This window comes from Salmo salar, chromosome 22, assembly GCF_965601325.2.
Source record: "Salmo salar chromosome 22, fSalSal1, whole genome shotgun sequence".
NCBI classification, from domain to species: Eukaryota; Metazoa; Chordata; class Actinopteri; order Salmoniformes; family Salmonidae; genus Salmo; species Salmo salar.
The window spans coordinates 44,302,172-44,324,892 of NC_138312.1; the positions used below are offsets into that span (position 1 = coordinate 44,302,172).

A 22,721-nucleotide genomic window follows, 5' to 3' on the forward strand; every position below is an offset into this window, starting at 1 on the left:
CCTCCCTCAAACAAATTAAACCTTTAAACCTTGGCGTGCCACTTAAATGATTTAACTTTCTCTCTATAGCGTAGCCTACCTCTCTCTCGCTCTTTCTCTCTGTTACTCTCTCTCTCTCTACACACATAGACACGTACATCTTTATCTCTGTGACATGAAGCACACAAGACAAAGGCACGATCGACGAGGCGCTCACTGAGGTTGACAGGAACAAAGGACAAGACTCACATATCTCAAGTCTGGTAATGAGTTTAGACACTGAAGCCTAAGACATTTGTGGACAGTTGGTTCAACTATGGGCAACCCCACCTCTCTTTCAGACACACAACCCTCTTTCTAACACACACCCCTAACACAACCCTTTTTTTTAAACACACACCCCTAACACACACCTGTTTCTAACGCACACCCCTAACACAACCCTTTTTTTTAAACACACACCCCTAACACACACCTGTTTCTAACGCACACCCCTAACACAACCCTCTTTCTAACACACACCCTTAACACAACCCTTCCTTGCACCATCATGCACGCGCCCTGTCCTCTTTCTCCTCCTTCTTCTGTGTGTGTGTGTGTGTACGTACGTGTGTGTGTGTGTGAACTCTCACTAGGGATAAATCCTGCCTCTCCTCCTTTCTTTCCCTCTTCTCTTTGCCACTCACACACACGAGCAGGGCTCCCTCTACCAAACCTCACTCACATACAAATACACACACAGCCCAGCCTCTGTGCAGTCTAGTCCACATTGGTTCTTTTGGTGCTTTGACATTTTGCCTTCATGGAGGACTACCACAAACCCGACCAGCAGACGGTGCAGGCGCTCAGGAACATCGCCAACCGCCTCCGAATCAACTGCATCAAGGCTACCACCGCAACGGGCAGCGGGTAAGACCCAGACACAGACAGACAAATACACACACACACATAAAAATATACACACACAGATTACACAGTCGTGAATCTAGGGAAGAGTGTATAAAGACTCATTCATACACACAGGTGCACACATAAACACATGAAAACGTAACACACACACACACACACACACACACACACACACACACACACACACACACACACACACACACACACACACACACACACACACACACACACACACACACACACACACACAAAACACACAGTCTTGTTTTGCTAACCTTGTGGGGACACACAATTGATTCCCATTCAAAATCCTATTTCCCCCTAACCCTAACTCTTACCCTAACCTTAACTCCAAAACCTAACGTTAACTCTAAACCTAACCTTTAACCCTTAACCCTCATTCGAACCCGAATACTAATTCTAACCCCCACTAGAAATAGCATTTTCCTTGTGGGGACTGGCAAAATGTACCCAGTTGGTCAAATTTGTCCTTGTTTACTATACTAGTGGGGACATCTGGTTAAACAGGTCCACACACACACCACACACACACACACACACACACACACACACACACACACACACACACACACACACACACACACACACACACACACACACACACACACACACACACACACACACATCCATGTGAAATGCAAAGTGTAGCGCATGTTCTCTCTTTGTTCTGTTTGACCTATGGAGAATGAATGAAACAGAAACAGGATGTATGATATGAATGAATGAAACAGAAACAGGATGTTTGATATGAATGAATGAAACAGAAACAGGATGTATGATATGAATGAATGAAACAGAAACAGGATGTATGATATGAATGAATGAAACAGAAACAGGATGTTTGATATGAATGAATGAAACAGAAACAGGATGTATGATATGAATGAATGAAACAGAAACAGGATGTATGATATGAATGAATGAAACAGAAACAGGATGTATGATATGAATGAATGAAACAGAAACAGGATGTATGATATGAATGAATGAAACAGAAACAGGATGTATGATATGAATGAATGAAACAGAAACAGGATGTATGATATGAATGAATGAAACAGAAACAGGATGTATGATATGAATGAATGAAACAGAAACAGGATGTATGATATGAATGAATGAAACAGAAACAGGATGTATGATATGAATGAATGAAACAGAAACAGGATGTATGATATGAGTCCTTCGGGGATAATTCTGACACTTAGTCTGCTTAATAGCTTTAAATTGCAGAAAACTGTGTACTTACACATTATTTATTCATGTCTATTGAACAGGATTGATTTTCTGGCCATTGTGGCTCAATTATTTTGTTATTGGAAATGTTCTATTGTGAACAAAATCTGGAAATTATTTTGTTATTGGAAATGTTCTATTGTGAACAAAATCTGGAAATTATTTTGTTATTGGAAATGTTCTATTGTGAACAAAATCTGGAAATTATTTTGTTATTAGAAATGTTCTATTGTGAACAAAATCTGGAAATTATTTGGCGTCTCCATCTGTCTAACCGCGCGAGTAAGTGATGGAGGAGCGCCTCGGAGTTTGTTAGCACAGGACAAAACCTGTCTGGGATGTTGGTCAGTAAATATTCATAATAAATAGTCAGCAATCCATCTTATTGTGTGAACACCCACTTGAAGTGCATTATTATAGCTAAATAAACACCGTAGCCTATCCACGAATAGCCCAAGAACGCACACAGCCTAGACAATATAATCAACAGCCATGCAGTCGATGATTGAGAGAAAACCCCTCTACGCATTTCTTTACTGGGGAAAGTCAAGTGTGTTTTTTTGGTTGGGCTAGGCTACTTGCCAGCATTCCTGAGTTTTGTTGAGTTTTTAGAGCATCTGGTCGGTACTTTTAGTTTTACGCAGTTCTTTACACATTTTTTAAAGAGCATCTATTCCTTCAACAGAAGATTTTTAGATTATGCCTCAGTGGTTATGTTCAGTTTTTCGCTGGCTGGAGATGGAAGGTAACCGTTATAGGCCCGGTGATGAATGTGACTTCAAATGGCGCCCTCTGACTTCGTGCGCACAGAAGCCAAAATGGTCCCCATCTCTCCCCAGCCTCCGGTTAGTCTCGTCGTAGCAGGGATAGGTCTGTGTTGTGACCGTGACCTGAACTGGCGCTTTGCAAGGGGAGGGTTTACCCCTCTGATGTTGACGTCACTGTAATTGGGATAAAGAGAGAGCAGGCTGCTGAGGGGAGAACGGCTCATAATAATGGCCGGAACAGAGGAAATGGAATGCCATCATGATGTATTTGATAACCATTACACTGTTAACGCTCCAGTCATTACCACAAGCCCCTACTCCTTAATTAAGGTGCCACCAAACCTCCCGTGAGAGAGAGCCAATAGGGCATCTCGGTTTGAGCATGGCCCCCTCATTAGTATTTTGGATAGACAAGTACACTCTAAATAGTGTTACCCATCCTTCCCCATTGCTCTAAGACTGTGCAACTTCAAATCTAGTTATAGGCTCTGTGTCAATTTTGAATGTTTATGAGTTTGTAAAGTGATCTGTGTGTGTGTGTGTGTGTGTGTGTGTGTGTGTGTGTGTGTGTGTGTGTGTGTGTGTGTGTGTGTGTGTGTGTGTGTGTGTGTGTGTGTGTGTGTGTGTGTGTGTGCGTGTGCAAGAGCGAGAAACAGTCTGTGTCCAACTTGTTGTAATCTGTCTGTAACCTCCCTCCCTGGTCTGTCTGTAACCTCCCTCCCTGGTCTGTCTGTAACCTCCCAGACACCCTACATCATGCTGCAGCGTGGCAGAAATCATGTCTGTGCTCTTCTTCAACACAATGAAGTACCGCCCAGAGGACCCCAAGAACATCAACAACGACCGCTTCATCCTCTCTAAGGTGAGACACCGTAGATGAACAAAGTTCTATTGAATTTGTATTGAACTGAAGTTTTACATTTTATTTAATTGATTTGACCACCAGCCACTGTTTTGGTTAGATAAAAGTCATATAACGGTCAACATCTGCTTCCTTATGGCTGTGTTGTGGCTTGTAAGAGATTTTTCATAGATATTACAGTTAGTCTGCAGTTGTCATATGTATGATTATTTGGCTGGCAAGCAGCAACAGTGTATTTTACTCTTCCTGGTTATACAGTTATATTGTGGTTGTGTTATAGGTTTTGTTATAGTATCATATACTAGTACTATAGTAAGATGTCTGTTCCTCTCCTCAGGGTCATGCCGCCCCGGCCCTGTACTCCATGTGGACAGAGACTGGCTTCCTGAAGGAGAGTGAGCTGCTCTCTCTGTGCCAGGTGGAGTCCAACCTGGAGGGACACCCCACACCTGTAAGTGATAACTACTACACATCACCTTTAATAGCTTAGCACTAAATTATGTTTTTCCTCTGTTTTGTATCATATTGTACAGCAGCTGTTGAAACTAACATTGTAAAAGTGCCCCAAAAAATTCTCAGTGTTATTTCCTGATAGTTGCTGGTTGAAAATACAGTCTACACAGAACCTTATAAATCAGCAGGTTTTGCATGGACAGGAGTTTCGGCCAATAACAAAGAGTGTTCCAAACCTCTCTGCCAATAACAGCTAGTTTTCAGTTTTCCCCTCCCCACTCAGACCACTGCTAGACAGTCCTAGCAAAATTATTTTTTGAGAAATAGTTTTTTGATAAAAAACTATTTTTGCCCATTAAATGTAAATATATTACAGTAAGTTACTTAATTGTTACACAGAAATTATATGATATTGATATAAAAACATCTGCATTGGGCCTTTAATAGCCTAAGAGTTAGCCTACACCTCACCTTTAATAGCCTAAGAGTTAGCCTACACCTCACCTTTAATAGCCTAAGAGTTAGCCTACACCTCACCTTCAATAGCCTAAGAGTTATCCTACACCACACCTTTAATAGCCTAAGAGTTATCCTACACCTCACCTTTAGTAGCCTAAGAGTTATCCTACACCTCACCTTTAATAGCCTAAGAGTTATCCTACACCTCACCTTTAGTAGCCTAAGAGTTATCCTACACCTCACCTTTAATAGCCTAAGAGTTAGCCTACACCTCACCTTTAATAGCCTAAGAGTTAGCCTACACCTCACCTTTAGTAGCCTAAGAGTTATCCTACACCTCACCTTTAATAGCCTAAGAGTTAGCCTACACCTCACCTTTATCCTACACCTCACCTTTAACAGCCTAACAGTTAGGTCATGTTCTCCTGCTCAGACATTGATGACCATGCCAGATCTTACAATGCCTGGATAGGTATTTAACGTATCAGCTAACCATACCATATCATATGATACAGCAATGTGGTGCCCGACTGCACAGTCGATGTCGTGGCATGCAACCATTGGTTGATGCATGCAACGTCTGAGCAGGGGAACGCGACCTTAGCCTACTCCTCACCTTTAATTGCCTACCAGTTAGCCTCAATTAGGACCAGACAGATATGACCACACAACAACTCTAAACCTGGGTCATATTCCGAAGAACACACAGTAGCAAAAGGTTTTGCAACTGTAAACAAAAATCTGTGCTCTTATTGGACAAGTTCAGGTAGTGCCTCACTAAACTTGTCCAATAACTTGTAACATAATAATACATCGACGTTTTCCACCTACTGAACACATCCCTGCTCTCTATGGTGATAGTAACAGTCCTGTTCCTGTGTATGCGTTGGAGTTTCAGAAGCAGCAGTTTGTGGATGTGGCTACTGGCTCTCTGGGCCAGGGCCTGGGTGTGGCCTGTGGGATTGCCTACACCGGGAAGTACTTTGACAAGTCCAGGTAAGAGTTCACACACATGCACACACAGATTATAAGTCTTTGCATGCCTCTGAATTCTAAAGTGTCAAGCGTGGACTCTAGTTCATACTGTGGTATTTTAGAGGTCTTTAGAGCAGTGTTCCCCGACCCTGGTCCTCCAGTACCACCAACAGTACCGTTTTATTATAGCCCAGGACAAACACACCTCATGCAACTCATTGAGGGCTTGATGATTAGTTGACAAGTCTCCAGGGCTACAATACACATGTGTACTGTTGGGGTACTCAAGGAGCAGTGTTGGGAAACACTGCTTTAGAGCATAGTGAGGTTTTTGAAGGTTCTCTGGGTGTACAGGGGCTGCATGCTCTGCTATCCCAATTGTTCTGCTCTAATTACCACAGCCCTGGCAGACACAACTCTGTTCTTTTTTACCATCCAGAAAGATTCTGTCTCAGAATCCGATTGGACCAGGTTTACATTAGTATTCATCACTCAGTCTATTGTTCAAAACCACACTCACATTCCTCAATCTAATTCAGGTTTGGGTTCAGGTTTTGTCTCGAAATGTGGATCTCCGATATGCAGAATGCTGATATTGCCAGTCTCCAAAATGTGCCCTAGATTTGTACTAGAGAAGGATTTTGTGTGGACAGTGGTTAAAACTCATAACATAAGCAGATTATCAAACCATTTGATTAAAAGATGAGTGTTTGTTCTGTTCATAGGAGCCTGTGTGGCTAGAAGCCTCAGTGAAGATGTGAGGGAACAGAGTAGGTGTGATAGAAAGAGGTGTAAAGGTTACCATCCAGTCCCCTAGACAGATGCAGGGGGTGGTGTGGGTACATACACACTACACACACACACACACACACACACACACACACACACCCCTGTCTTACCCATCCGTCCCTTTCTCTTCCCCAGCTACCGTGTGTTCTGTCTGATGGGGGATGGGGAGCTGTCTGAGGGGGCAGTGTGGGAGGCCATGTCCTTCGCCTCCTACTACCAGCTGGACAACCTGGTGGCCATCTTGGATATCAACCGTCTGGGCCAGACCGACCCAGCTCCCCTGCAGCACCACGTGGAGAAGTATCAGAAACGCTGTGAGGCCTTCGGGTGAGTGTGTGTGTGTGTGTGTGTGTGTGTGTGTGTGTGTGTGTGTGTGTGTGTGTGTGTGTGTGTGTGTGTGTGTGTGTGTGTGTGTGTGTGTGTGTGTGTGTGTGTGTGTGAGTGAAAGTGGGTTTACGAGGAGAGAGTGATCATCTTTGTGAATGTGCTGGGAGAACGAGTCTGAATGTGTGAAGGCATATGTCAACATTAGTGGGCATATGTGGAATGTATTGTTTATGTGTGAATGAATAGAGAAAGTGTGTTCATGTGTTTCCATATGTGGAATGTATTGTTTATGTGTGTATGAGTAGAGAAAGTGTGTTCATGTGTTTCCATATGTGGAATGTATTGTTTATGTGTGTATGAGTAGAGAAAGTGTGTTCATGTGTTTCCATATGTGGAATGTATTGTTTATGTGTGTATGAGTAGAGAAAGTGTGTTCATGTGTTTCGATATGTGGAATGTATTGTTTATGTGTGTATGAGTAGAGAAAGTGTGTTCATGTGTTTCCATATGTGAAATGGGTTTTCTGATGTGTTTCTACAGTTGGCATGCCATCATCGTGGATGGGCACAGTGTGGAGGAGCTGTGTAAGGCTCTGAGCCAGGCTCGCCACCAGCCCACTGCCATCATCGCCAAGACCACCAAGGGCAAGGGCATCCCAGGTACTCTCAGCCTCACATGGCTACTGGTTACATTATATTACTCATACTAGGCCTCTATCTCAGTGATGGGCTATGCTCTATCTCAGTGATGGGCTTCCCTCTATCTCAGTGATGGGCTACCCTCTATCTCAGTGATGGGCTATGCTCTATCTCAGTGATGGGCTACCCTCTATCTCAGTGATGGGCTATGCTCTATCTCAGTGATGGTGCTACCCTCTATCTCAGTGATGGGCTATGCTCTATCTCAGTGATGGGCTACCCTCTATCTCAGTGATGGGCTACGCTCTATCTCAGTGATGGGCTACGCTCTATCTCAGTGATGGGCTTCCCTCTATCTCAGTGATGGGCTATGCTCTATCTCAGTGATGGGCTACGCTCTATCTCAGTGATGGGCTACGCTCTATCTCAGTGATGGGCTTCCCTCTATCTCAGTGATGGGCTATGCTCTATCTCAGTGATGGGCTACGCTCTATCTCAGTGATGGGCTACGCTCTATCTCAGTGATGGGCTTCCCTCTATCTCAGTGATGGGCTACGCTCTATCTCAGTGATGGGCTACGCTCTATCTCAGTGATGGGCTTCCCTCTATCTCAGTGATGGGCTTCCCTCTATCTCAGTGATGGGCTACGCTCTATCTCAGTGATGGGCTACCCTCTATCTCAGTGATGGGCTACCCTCTATCTCAGTGATGGGCTACCCTCTATCTCAGTGATGTGCTACCCTCTATCTCAGTGATGGGCTACCCTCTATCTCAGTGATGGGCTTCCCTCTATCTCAGTGATGGGCTACCCTCTATCTCAGTGATGGGCTACCCTCTATCTCAGTGATGGGCTACCCTCTATCTCAGTGATAGGCTTCCCTCTATCTCAGTGATGGGCTACCCTCTATCTCAGTGATGGGCTTCCCTCTATCTCAGTGATGGGCTTCCCTCTATCTCAGTGATGGGCTACCCTCTATCTCAGTGATGGGCTACCCTCTATCTCAGTGATGGGCTACGCTCTATCTCAGTGATGGGCTACGCTCTATCTCAGTGATGGGCTACGCTCTATCTCAGTGATGGGCTACGCTCTATCTCAGTGATGGGCTACGCTCTATCTCAGTGATGGGCTACGCTCTATCTCAGTGATGGGCTACGCTCTATCTCAGTGATGGGCTACCCTCTATCTCAGTGATGGGCTTCCCTCTATCTCAGTGATGGGCTACCCTCTATCTCAGTGATGGGCTACGCTCTATCTCAGTGATAGGCTTCCCTCTATCTCAGTGATGGGCTTCCCTCTATCTCAGTGATGGGCTACCCTCTATCTCAGTGATGGGCTACCCTCTATCTCAGTGATGGGCTACCCTCTATCTCAGTGATAAGCTTCCCTCTATCTCAGTGATGGGCTACCCTCTATCTCAGTGATGGACTTCCCTCTATCTCAGTATATGCACACACAAGTCACTACTGTATAATGTGTCGCTAAGGACTTTTTACTGACCATGTGACCTGATTTCAGTACCAGAGTTTTTACTGGTCAGGTCACATGATCAGGAAAAATTCCTGGGCCTATGTATGCGTATACAATATAATGTTGAGTATACTGTATGTATTTTGATGTTGTGTATTTTGCTGTCCACGTTTGCCAGCTGTGGAGGATAAGATGGGCTGGCATGCCAAGCCCCTGCCCAAAGACATGGCTGAGGGAGTCGTGAAGGATCTGCAGGCGCGCATCATGAACAGCAGCAAGCGCCTGTACCCTGCCACGCCCATGGAGGACGCCCCGCCAGTCAGCCTGTGCAACATCCGCATGCCCAGCGCCCCCGCCTACAAGCAGGGAGAGAAGGTAACACATAGAACGCACACCTCACCACAGGAGGACAGGCTAGTGGTCCTCCCCTCAGCAGCCTCCATTGCACCTCACCATTTACAGTACATCTGGGATTGTGCTCTCATCCCAATCACAGAGGTGTCAACATTATTGACTGCACTGACACTTGGGACTCAGCCCATAGTCCCAAACAAGATATAAAATAAACTGTCACAACTTTGAGTACTGTCAACTAGAAGGTCGTATAATGATGCATAAATAACAGGTAGACGTATTGTCTTTTTGACTTATTGCTTTCTTATTATTATTAATGATTGGTTGATTGATTGATTAGTTGATTGGTTGATTAATTGATTGAATGGTTGTCTTTCTACAGATTTCCACCAGGAAAGCCTATGGCATGGCCCTGGCTAAACTGGGTCGTTACAATGAGCGCGTGGTGGTCCTGGACGGAGACACCAACAACATCACCTACTCAGAGATCTTCAAGAACGAACATCCCAACCGCTTTGTGGAGTGTTACATCGCTCAACAGAACATGGTAGGAAATTAAACCTAACCCTCTTGAGTTGATCCTGGTCACAGGTGATGAGGTCAGGATCAGGAGAAACCTATTGGAACTGTCACGCCCTGACCTGAGAGAGCCTTTTTATTTCTCTATTTAGGTTTGGTCAGGGTGTGATTTGGGTGGGCATTCTATGTTCTATTTTCTATGTTTTGTATTTCTTTGTTTTGGCCGGGTATGGTTTTCAATCAGGGATAGCTGTCTATCGTTGTCTCTGATTGGGAACCATACTTAGGCAGCCCTTTTTCCCACCTGTCCTTGTGGGTAGTTAACTTTGTTTGTGGCACTTTGCCCTGTAAGCTTCACGGTGGTTTTGTATTGTTTATTGGTTTTGCTGGCGACATTCAATAAAGAGGAAAATGTACGCTCACCACGCTGCACCTTGGTCTACTTCATCCGACGGTCGTGACAGGAGCTAAGTATTACCACTCTATAAACACAGACAAACACTTTCTCTAACCTCACCAAGCTTTTAAAAGATGACCTGTCCTCCAAATAAATATTTTTGTAAAAAAATAAATAAGAATCTATCCTGAAATGTAGAGATGTACTCAGATTAAAATAAGAAATACAATTGTAGCAGCATTTGGTGGCTCAGTTTAGCTGTCCTCTCTCCTCTACTTACATCTCTCTCTCTGATGATAAACAGAATGCCCTGTCCCCAGACCTGGGTTTGAACAGAATGCCCTGTCCCCAGACATGGGTTTGAACAGAATGCCCTGTCCCCAGACCTGGGGTTGAACAGAATACCCTGTCCCCAGACCTGGGTTTGAACAGAATGCCCTGTCCCCAGACCTGGGGTTGAACAGAATGCCCTGTCCCCAGACCTGGGTTTGAACAGAATGCCCTGTCCCCAGACCTGGGGTTGAACAGAATACCCTGTCCCCAGACCTGGGTTTGAACAGAATGCCCTGTCCCCAGACCTGGGGTTGAACAGAATACCCTGTCCCCAGACCTGGGTTTGAACAGAATACCCTGTCCCCAGACCTGGGGTTGAACAGAATACCCTGTCCCCAGACCTGGGGTTGAACAGAATACCCTGTCCCCAGACCTGGGTTTGAACAGAGAAGCAGAGAGAAGCAGAGAGGCTGAGATGTGGGTCCATCCATAATGTAACACTGGGACTGTAGAGAAAGGCAGAGAGGCTGAGATGTGGGTCCATCCATAATGTAACACTGGGACTGTAGAGAGAGGCAGAGAGGCTGCGACATGACCTACTTACAGTATGCCATGCTCCCTCCCTCCCTCCATTCCTCCGATGCCTCGCCATGCTCCCTCCCTCCCTACACACAGCTGGCTGCTGCCTATGGCTCTGCAGCCTCTCATACAGTATACTGCCCACCACTCGCTTTGTCTATTTCTCTCTTTCTCTTTCTATCTCTGTCTGTCTTTGTAGGTCTCTCTCTCTCTTTCCAATCAAAATCAAATCAAATCAAATTGTATTGTCACATGCGCCAAACACAACAGGTGTAGACTTTACAGTGAAATGCTTACTTACAAGCCCTTAACCAACAATGCAGTTTTAAGAAAAATAAGTGTTAACAAAGTATTTACTAAATAAACTGAAGTAAAAAAAATATATATAAAAATAAGAAAATATATCTCTATCTTTCTGTTTCTCTCTCTCCCCTCCCCACTTATTTCACCCCCTCATTGCAATCTATCCATACATTAACATTTTGGAAGAGCCAGCCATTCAGGCCTGGCTGTACTGTATACAGTAGCTGCCTGGTCATTTGTCTGGTTCCTCCTGGCAGCCTGTTCAGATGTAGGTCAGGGCTGTGTTTGAGCAGCCGTTATAACAAGTCAGTCATGTTGAGATGAGAGGTGAAATATTCATCAGAGAGGAGGGTGGGTGTGGCCGTCCGGCTGATCTCACTGACTGACTGGGTGAATGTTTGGCTGACGGACTGGTTTACTGGCTGACGACCTGGGTGACTGGTTGACTGACTGCCTGACTGACTGACTGGGTAGGTGACTGCCTGGATGACTGACTAACTGACAGGCTGACTGACTGACTGACTGGTTGACTGACTGGCTGGCTCGCTGGCTGCTAGACTATTATCATAAAGACGATGTGCAGAAAAGAGCCAGAATGACAGGTTCAAATGAGGAATCATTAATATTGATAAGAGAAGCATGAGAAAATCAGAGAGGCACTGGTGTTAATGTTATGACTGATTTATGACTGCATTATGTCATGTGTTTGTGAATACTGCATCAAAGGGGCAAGCTGAAACTCAAATAATCACACAGTGGACACCCCGCCACCGTTTTTGGTAAACAGAAAATAAAAAAATATATATGTTGAGAGAGAGATACAGAGAAGGAGACTAATTAAATACTCTTCTATACAATGACAGGAGTCAATAACAGGACTTCTGTCCTCTTTGTCCAGATTCAAAGTAGTGGAGAATAGGGACATGGGATAATAGTACCTCTGTTTGGTACTGCTATAGAATATGAATGAGTCCATATTACATTGAGGAGAGGAGCAGGGGGATCGGGGAGGGCTCTGGAGACAGGAAATAGGAAATGACAATGCATGAGAGTGATTCCTCACATATGGTACTGTAAGCTCCTGTGCTTTTGGACTGACTGACTTCTCACTGACTTTTACATAACTTCTGGAGGCATGAACCCTCCCTTTGATTGTGATTGGCTCAGCAGTTATCGTTCCCATGGAGACCTCACTTGACCCTTTGGATCTTCAGGTCATAGAGATACAATAAATATTGTTCTATGTAATTCTGTGGTTCTGCTGAACTTCAGAAGTACTGTATCTGCAGCTGATTTGTGTTCAGTAACTTCCTACATGTCTAAGACTCTGCAGGTGCAGGACAACCATACAAATGAAGTACAGTGCCCTCTTTAATTATTGGGACAGAGAGGGATTTTGTTTTTTGGCTCTATACCCTAAAAGTTTGGATGTTAAATAAAACAATGACTGGGGTTAAAGGTTAAAGGTTAAAGTGAGGACTGACAGCTTCAAGATGAGGGTATTTTCATCCATATTGGGTGAACTGTTTAGAAATGACAGCACTTTTTGTACATAGTCCCCCCCATTTTAGGGGGAACAAAAGTATTGGGACAAATTCACTTATATTTTTTTATTTAACCTTTATTTAGCCAGGTAGGCAAGTTGAGAACAAGTTCTCATTTACAACTGCAACCTGGCCAAGAATAAAGCAAAGCAGTTCGACACATACACCAACACAGAGTAACAAATGGAATGAACAAAACATACAGTCAATAATACAGTTGAAGAAAATCTATATACAGTGTGTGCAAATGAGGTAAGAAAAGGGAGGTAAGGCAATAAATAGGCCATGGTGGCGAAGTAATTACAATATACCAATTAGACACTAGAGTGATTGATGTGCAGAAGATGAATGTGCAAGTAGAGATAAAGGGGTGCAAAGGAGCAAGATAAATAAATAAATACAGTATGGGGATGAGGTAGTTGGATGGGCTATTTACAGATGGGCTATGTACAGGTGCAGTGATCTGTGAGCTGCTCAGACAGCTGGTGCTTAAAGCTAGTGAGGGAGGTAAGAGTCTCCAGCTTCAGTGATTTTTGCAATTCATTCCAGTCATTGGCAGCAGAGAACTGGAAGAAAAGGTGGCCAAAGTAGGAATTGGCTTTGGGGATGACTAGAGAGATATACCTGCTGGAGCGCGTGCTACGGGTGGGTGCTGCTATGGTGACCAGTGAGTTGAGATAAGGCGGGCCTTACCTATCAGAAACTTGTAGATGACCTGAAGCCAGCGGGTTTGGCGACGAGTATGAAGCGAGGGCCAGCCAATGAGAGCGTACATGTCGCAGTGGTGGGTAGTATATGGGGCTTTGGTGACAAAACGGATGGCATTGTGATAGACTGCATCCAATTTGTTGAGTAGAGTGTTGGGGGCTATTTTGTAAATGACATCGCCGAAGTCCAGGATCGGTAAGATGGTCAGTTTTACGAGGGTATGTTTGGCAGCATGAGTGAAGGATGCTTTGTTGTGAACTAGGAAGCCGATTCTAGATTTAATTTTGGATTGGAGATGCTTAATGTGAGTCTGGAAGGAGAGTTTAGAGTCTAACCAGACACCTAGGTATTTATAGTTGTCCACATATTCAGAAGTCAGAACCGTCCAGAGTAGTGATGCTGGGCGGGTGGGCAGGTGTGGGCAGCGATCGGTTGAAGAGCATGCATTTAGTTTTACTTGCATTTAAGAGCAGTTGGAGGCCACGGAAGGAGAGTTGTATGGCATTGAAGCTCGTCTGGAGGTTAGTTAACACGGTGTCCAAAGAAGGGCCAGAAGTATACAGAATGGTGTCGTCTGCGTAGAGGTGGATCAGAGAATCTCCAGCAGCAAGAGCGACATCATTGATGTATACAGAGAAGAGAGTCGGCCCAAGAATTGAACCCTGTGGCACCCCCATAGAGACTGCCAGAGGTCTGGACAACAGGCCCGCCGATTTTACACACTGAACTCTGTCAGAGAAGCAGTTGGTGAACCAGGCGAGGCAATCCTTTGAGAAACCAAGGCTGTCGAGTCTGCCGATAAGAATGTGGTGATTGACAGAGTTGAAAGCCTTGGCCAGGTCGATGAATACAGCTGCACAGTACTGTCTCATATCGATGGCAGTTATGATATCGTTTAGGACCTTGAGCGTGGCTGAGGTGCACCCATGACCAGCTCTAAAACCAGATTGCATAGCGGAGAAGGTACGGTGGGATTCGAAATGGTCGGTAATCCGTTTGTTAACTTGGCTTTCGCAGACCTTAGAAAGGCAGGGTAGGATAGATATAGGTCTGTAGCAGTTTGGGTCTAGAGTGTCCCCCCCTTTGAAGAGGGGGACGACGGCGCCAGCTTTCCAATCTTTGGGAATCTCAGACGATACAAAAGAGAGGTTGAACAGGCTAGTAATAGGGGTTGCAACAATTTCGGGAAATAATTTCAGAAAGAGAGGGTCCAGATTGTCTAGCCCGACTGATTTGTATGGGTCCAGATTTTGCAGCTCTTTCAGAACATCAGCTGTCTTGATTTGGGTGAAGGAGAAATGGTGAGGGCTTGGGCGGGTTGCATGTGTATTACATGTGTATTAAAGTAGTAAAAAGTTTAGTATTTATTCCTATTTTCATAGCACGCAATGACTACATCAAGCTTGTGACTCTACACATTTGCTGTTTGAATGCATTTGCTGTTTGTTTTGGTTGTGTTTCAGATCATTTTGTGGCCAATAGAAATTAATGGTAAATAATGTATGTGTCATTGGAGTCAATTTTATTGTAAATACGAATAGAATATGTTTATAAACACTTTTACATAAATGTGGATGCTATGGATAATTCTGACTGAATCCTGAATAATTATGAGTGAAAAAATTACAGACGCACAAATATATATATAAAAAAAAAAAGATTTAGTAAAAGATTTAGATGCACTATTGTAAAGTGGTTGTTCCACTGGATATCATAAGGTGAATGCACCATTTTGTAAGTCGCTCTGGATAAGAGCGTCTGCTAAATGACTTAAATGTAATGTAATGTAATATCATACCGCCCCCAAAACAAATGCTATTGTAATGATGAGAGTTTAGCATGTCTTGGAGGTATGATATAAAATGCTAACCTCCCCTGTTATTGTAATGGTGAGAGGTTAGCATGTCTTGGAGGTATGACATTTGTGCGTCTGTAACTCTATATATTGCGGAGGTCACTGGACATGTCCCCGAGGGGTTTAATAGGGACTAGATTTACTGCCTGGCTCCAGAGGAGGCTCATCCAGGGAGGAAGAGGAGGATGGTCCTCCTGAATTTGTGCCTACGTCTTGAATAGCACCCTATTCCCTTTATAGTATACTTTTAACCAGGGTGCACACAAAGTAATGCACTATATAGGGAATATGGGGCCATTTGGGACGCATCCCTTGTAAATGAATAGACGGTGACTTGGAAGCTGTCACCCGTGGCTTCATTAAAATAATTTCCATCCATTATTCGCCCTAACTAATCTTGCCAAAGTCACCAGCCGCCATTGTTATAGTATGATGGAACCCCTTCTTCCCCTCCTCCCTCTAGGTGAGTGTTGCCACTGGTTGCGCTGCCCGTGAGAGGAACGTTGTGTACGCCAGCACCCTGGCCTCCTTCTTCACCCGCGCCTACGACCAGCTCCGTATGGCTGCCATCTCAGAGAGCAACATCAATCTGTGTGGCTCCCACTGTGGCCTGTCCATCGGTGAGTCTGTCTGTCAGCCATTCATCCACCCCAAACACCCTCACTACATGCTACTCACACAACCTCCCACCATCACACCCATCTGTAACCTATCACCTCACAACCCCACCCTTTCCCCAGTGACCTCACACACTCTGCACTCTTTCTATTGGCTCCTCAAGTCAACGCATCCTCAAATGGTCTGAAAGCCTAACGTGACTGTCCTCCTCCTTGATCCAAGTTCCTATTTTTCTTTCTCTCTCTCCACTTCTGTGTTTTCCTCCTCACCTCCTCCTTCACCCCCTGAGTTCCCTAGCCTCCCTCTCTCCTCCCCCTCCCTGACCCCTGACCCTGTCTGTCCTGGACGCTGTCACCTTCACCGGAGGACCTGATATCCCTCTCCTCTGTTAGTCCCTCAGGTACACTGCATGCCACCCTCTCAATCTGCCTGTCTGTCCTAGTGTCTGTCTGCACACCTGCCTGCCACTCTGTCTGTCTGTCTGTCTGTCTGTCTGTCTGTCTGTCTGTCTGTCTGTCTGTCTGTCTGTCTGTCTGTCTGTCTGTCTGTCTGTCTGTCTGTCTGTCTGTCTGTCTGTCTGTCTGTCTGTCTGTCTGTCTGTCCACCTGCATGACACTCTCTCTGTCTGTCTGTCCTACTGTCTATCTGCACACCTGCATGCCACTCTCTCTGTCTGTCTGTCCTATTGTCTGCCTGCACACCTGCATGCCACTCTCTCTGTCTGTCTGTCCTATTGTCTGTCTGCACACCTGCCTGCCACTCTCACTGTCTGTCTGTCCTACTGTCTGCCTGCACACCTGCATGCCACTCTCTGTCTGTCTGTCCTACTGTCTGTCCGACTGTCTGTCTGCACACCTGCCTGCACTCTCTCCGTCAATCTGTCCTATTGTCCTCATTCCTTTCTGGTCTTATACACCTGCATGTCTGTCGGTCCACCAGGCCTTTCACTTTACATTGGGTTGAAATAGTATTCAAGTTTTGTTGAGCATGCCCGGAGTGTGAAATGGATGTGGTTCTCACCAGGCACGCTCAATGAAGCGTGAAAAAGTCCCCCTAAAGTCCCTGAAAAACAACATACTGTTTGCTTTCTGCTACATTTGACAACAATTTGGAATTAAAGGATTCTAACTATGTGAGTGTGTGTGTTCCAGGAGAGGACGGGCCATCCCAGATGGGTCTAGAAGACATAGCCATGTTTAGGGCCATCCCCACGGCAACCATCTTCTACCCCAGCGATGGCGTTTCTATTGAAAAGGCAGTGGAGCTTGCCGCCAGCACAAAGGTACTTATTATATCCTCCCACCAAAATGCTATTGGTCCTTATCCCCATACCTCCAAAAATGTATTGGTTCTTATCCCCATACCCCCAAAACGTTATTGGTCCTTATCCCCATACCCCCAACAAGATGTTGGTCCTTATCCCCATACCCCCCAAAATATATTGGTCCTTATCCCCATACCCCCCAAAATATATTGGTCCTTATCCCCATACCTCCAAAAAGATATTGGTCCTTATCCCCATACCTCCAAAAAGATATTGGTTCTTATCCCCATACCTCCAAAAGTTATTGATTCTTATCCCCATACCTCCCAAAAGATATTGGTCCTTATCCCCATACACCCCAAAATATATTGGTCCATATCCCATACCCCCAAAATGTTATTTGTCATTATCCCCATACCCCCAAAAAGATATTGGTCCTTATCCCCATACCCCCAAAAAGATATTGGTCCTTATCCCCATACCCCCAAAAAGATATTGGTCCATATCCCCATACCCCCAAAATGTTATTTGTCATTATCCCCATACCCTCAAAAAGATATTGGTCCTTATCCCCATACCCCCAAAAAGATATTGGTCCTTATCCCCATACCCCCCAAAATATATTGGTCCTTATCCCCATACCCCAAAAAGATATTGGTCCTTATCCCCATACCCCCAAAATGTTATTGGTCCTTATCCCCATACACCCCAAAATATATTGATCCTTATCCCCATACCCCCAAAATGTTATTTGTCATTATCCGCATACCCCCAAAAAGATATTGGTCCTTATCCCCATACCCCCAAAAAGATATTGGTCCTTATCTTGATACCCTCAAAATGTTATTGGTCCTTATCCCCATACACCCCAAAATGTTATTGGTCCTTATCCCCATACCTCCCAAAAGATATTGGTCCTTATCCCCATACACCCCAAAATATATTGGTCCATATCCCCATACCCCCAAAATGTTATTTGTCATTATCCCCATACCCCCAAAAAGATATTGGTCCCTATCCCCATACCCCCAAAAAGATATTGGTCCATATCCCCATACCCCCAAAATGTTATTTGTCATTATCCCCATACCCCCAAAAAGATATTGGTCCTTATCCCCATACCCCCAAAAAGATATTGGTCCTTATCCCCATACCCCCCAAAATATATTGGTCCTTATCCCCATACCCCAAAAAGATATTGGTCCTTATCCCCATACCCCCAAAATGTTATTTGTCATTATCCCCATACGCCCAAAAAGATATTGGTCCTTATCCCCATACCCCCCAAAATATATTGGTCCTTATCCCCATACCCCCCAAAATATATTGGTCCTTATCCCCATACCCCAAAATGTTATTGGTCCTTATCCCCATACACCCCAAAATATATTGATCCTTATCCCCATACCCCCAAAATGTTATTTGTCATTATCCGCATACCCCCAAAAAGATATTGATCCTTATCCCCATACCCCCAAAATGTTATTTGTCATTATCCGCATACCCCCAAAAAGATATTGGTCCTTATCCCCATACCCCCAAAAAGAAATTGGTCCTTATCCCCATACCCCCAAAATGTTATTGGTCCTTATCTCGATACCCTCAAAATGTTATTGGTCCTTATCCCCATACACCCCAAAATGTTATTGGTCCTTATCCCCATACCCCCAAAATGTTATTGGTCCTTATCCCCATACCCTCAAAATGTTATTGGTCCTTATCTCCATACTCCCCAAAATGCTATTGGTTTTTCATCCCCTCCCACAATATGTTATTAGTCCTCCAACATTATGTTTTCCCTCTACCTCCCACACCCCCCCAAAACCAGGGGATGGGCTTTGTGTGCTCACCCTACAATGTAATACCTGTTTACAATGAATTCCAATATACATTGTACTATGTTATCTTTTCTTAGGGTGTTTGCTACATAAGAACCAGCCGCCCCGAGAAACCCATCATCTACAGCAGCAATGAGGACTTCCATGTTGGACAGGCTAAGGTGAGCACCACTCAGCTCTGAAATATTTTCTACATTACATTAACTACACAGACTAATCACAGCCTTGACTAAGCCACTTTAGTTTTCTATCCTGCTTCAGGACGTGCTATGATTAGTAAAATGATTAGTTTAATCAGTTGCACAGCATCCATAATAGGAACTACTGTATCTCACTGAGAACGTTTTGTCTGACAACTGAACGAGTTTCTACTATGGATGGAGTACAAGTGGTTGAGTGGCTGGAACACAAGCCTGCAGACAGACAGGGTTGTCTTCTAGTAGGATAAACAATTCATCTCTCATCCAATAGTCTAGAGCAGGAAGAGCTGTATGAGATGTGCTAGAGCCTTGCTGTTAACCCTTCCCTGTCCATCTCAGGTGGTGCACCAGAGTACGGAGGACAAGGTGACTGTGATCGGAGCTGGGATTACTCTGCATGAGGCCGTGGCTGCAGCTGAGATGCTCAAGAAAGGTACAGTACAACTACACCCAGATCAATGATCTAACTATGTGGGTGCAGAGAAATACTTGGAACCCAGGACAAAACTTTATCTGAGTTTGATTACTCCTGTCTGGGGCAATGCTCTCTTTTCTTCATACGCTAATATTGGCTCCATGTACTAATGCGCTGCTATTTAATTCAATCAGTTCATTAGCGTTGGCGCACAACATCTTATTCTCCTATAAGTGTTAGACTTTCTCAACTATATGTTCAAGTTTATCCAGATTAGAAAGCTTAATCCCTCCCACAATGATTTAAGGTTCAGGTTTTATAGTCATTCTCTGTGTAGCTGCCTGTGTCTTGTTATTGTTTCTCCACTGAAACACTCTACTCAAGGATCCACAATTCCAGTAACTCCAGTAACAAATGTCCAGGTTTTCAAAAAATCCTGGTTGAAGGATTCCAGATTTCCAGCTTATTCATTTCTAATTCCGTGAATCTTCCAACCAGGATTTCTGAAAAACCTGGGAATTCTGCAACCCTCTGCACTACTGTTGATTAACGCTATGTTTTCCACCTTGTTGTTTTCCCAGAGAGGATCTTCATCAGGGTGATTGACCCGTTCACCATCAAACCCCTGGACTCCAAGACCATCATTGAGCACGCGCGCCAGACCAGGGGGCGTATCCTCACTGTAGAGGACCACTACTACGAAGGTACGCTTTTTCTGACAAGTGTTCCGACCTCCTTGGACCAAACACCATGCAGCTAGAGAGGGATCAAACACCAGGAAGTTAGAGAGGGACCAAACACCAGAAGGTTAGAGGGACCAAACACCAGAAAGTTAGAGAAGGACCAACCACCAGGAAGTTAGAAAGGGACCAACCACCAGGAAGTTAGAGAGGGACCAAACACCAGGAAGTTAGAGAGGGACCAAACACCAGGAAGTTAGAGAGGGACCAAACACCAGGAAGTTAGAGAGGGACCAAACACCAGGAAGTTAGAGAGGGACCAAACACCAGGAAGTTAGAGAGGGACCAAACACCAGGAAGTTAGAGAGGGACCAAACACCAGGAAGTTAGAGAGGGACCAAACACCAGGAAGTTAGAGAGGGACCAACACCAGGAAGTTAGAGAGTGACCAAACATCAGGAAGTTAGAGAGTGACCAAACATCAGGAAGTTAGAGAGGGGCCAAACACCAGGAAGTAACCACTTCACCAGACTCCAGCACTCGAGGGTACTTTTATGTAGTTTAGCCACATTGTAGTGTTTTAGCCATATATATTGCATGGCCTTTACAACCTGGCAACCTGAAATATTTTGCCATTATTTATTTATGAATATGCAGCCAGTGTCCTCTCATTGGCCCATAGACACTGGGGTGTGTTGCGGTGGCATGTTCCAATTGGATGAGTGGCTGAGACGTGATGCAGTGGCATGTTGTCATTGGCTCGAGAGGCATCACGTGTTAGGCGCTGTCATGGTGGGCGAGATATATTCTGTTCTGGTGTATTTTGTTTGCTGAGGAGGGAGACTGTATATCTGTGTGTGTGTGTGTGTGAGGGCCAGGGAAGCAGAGTGCTGTCAGATTTCCTTAGTGGAGTGTGTTCCCATGGGGCTTTCTGTGACCCAGATATCACATAGACAGCTATGTCCAACACAGACAGCCATGCCTAGTCCTGCCCAGCCTGTGTCTGTGTAGGTTAGGGCCGGAGGAGATGAGAGTGGGGGTGGGGAGGGGACAGACTGGACCAAAGATGTGTGGCTTCCAAAATCAGTAGCATCCCCCTATCCGTCCCCTAAGGGCAGAGAAACTAGGGATAGCATGGGAGAAAAAGAGTGAGAGAACGAAGAAGGACAGATAGAGGGTGAGAATATGGGGGGGGGGGGGGGGCTTGCATGGCAACAGAAATAGATCAATGGCTTCATCCAAATGATCAATGAGCAACGAGTGGCTTCAGGTAGAACCTTTAGGCAGTTGGCACTGATCTAGGATCAGCTTATCTACCCACAATCATAACCTTTAAGTGTAGAGGGATAAACACAAAGCTGACCTTAGGTCAGTGTTTGAGCTCAACTTAATCCTAGTGTCCCAGATTGGGGTCAATTCCATTTCAATTCAGCAAATTTCGGGAAGGAAACCGAATTTCAAATTGACTGAATTGAATATGAATTGACCGTAACCCTGTCGCAGAGAAGGTTCTTCCTGTCCCTTCCCTCTCTCATGTCACGTATTTAATGTATTGTTGCTGTTCCTCAGGTGGTCTGGGGGAGGCAGTGTGCTCAGCGGTGGTGAACGAGCAGGGCTTCACCCTACAGCGGCTGGCCGTGGCCCACGTACCCCGCAGCGGCAAGCCCAACGAGCTGCTCAAGATTTACGGCATCGACCGCGAAGCCATTTGCCAGGCCATCAGGAAGATGCTCAGCGGCTCTGCCAACGCCAAGTAGCTCCACCCCTTCCTGCCTAAGCCCCACCCGACCCAATTCTACCACCCCTCAGATAAACGTTTCATGTCACATGACCCCACCCCACCCCACCTGGTAACCTCGCCCCCTCACTGTGAAAGTCCACCCCTGTGTTTACTGAAGTAACGTGCGTTTGTGCTGTATGTACATTTTGACGTAACCGTCACACATTTCACTTTTTTTCCCTCATACATCCCCCCACACACACACACACACACACACACACACACACACACACACACACACACACACACACACACACCACACACACACACACACACACACACACACACACACACACACACACACACACACACACACACACACACACACACACACTTACTTCCTGGTAACCATGGGTCATCACAGGGTCAAGTTTAGAATTTAAAATGAGAGATAGTCATTGATCCTCAAACCCGGTTGGCAGGTGTAGATGGACATTCTCCATACCAAACAATCCAATAAAGACTGTACATGTTGTTACTCAATGCAGGTACCTTTATGTGATGCTCATGT

General features: G+C 45.0%; 1 protein-coding gene across 3 annotated transcripts; it reads left to right on the plus strand.

Moving 5' to 3' along the window:
• Positions 1 to 311: 311 nt before the first annotated feature.
• On the plus strand, positions 312 to 22,394 carry LOC106583364 (transketolase). Of its 3 annotated transcripts, none has more exons than XM_045705728.2 (14): positions 312 to 888; positions 3,657 to 3,774; positions 4,112 to 4,225; positions 5,579 to 5,682; positions 6,586 to 6,777; positions 7,318 to 7,436; positions 9,062 to 9,258; positions 9,620 to 9,784; positions 15,879 to 16,035; positions 17,185 to 17,315; positions 19,213 to 19,296; positions 19,675 to 19,768; positions 20,332 to 20,454; positions 22,000 to 22,394. In XM_045705728.2, the coding sequence occupies exons 1-14, from the start codon at positions 782 to 784 to the stop codon at positions 22,185 to 22,187; spliced, it is 1,893 nt and encodes a 630-aa protein (XP_045561684.1). In that variant the 5' UTR covers positions 312 to 781; the 3' UTR covers positions 22,188 to 22,394. The 3 variants fall into 3 exon arrangements, with proteins under 3 accessions (XP_045561684.1, XP_045561685.1, XP_082823752.1); XM_045705729.2 differs by having other exon boundaries at positions 5,585 to 5,682; XM_082967626.1 differs by having other exon boundaries at positions 313 to 888; positions 4,112 to 4,224; positions 5,569 to 5,682.
• Positions 22,395 to 22,721: the final 327 nt, after the last annotated feature.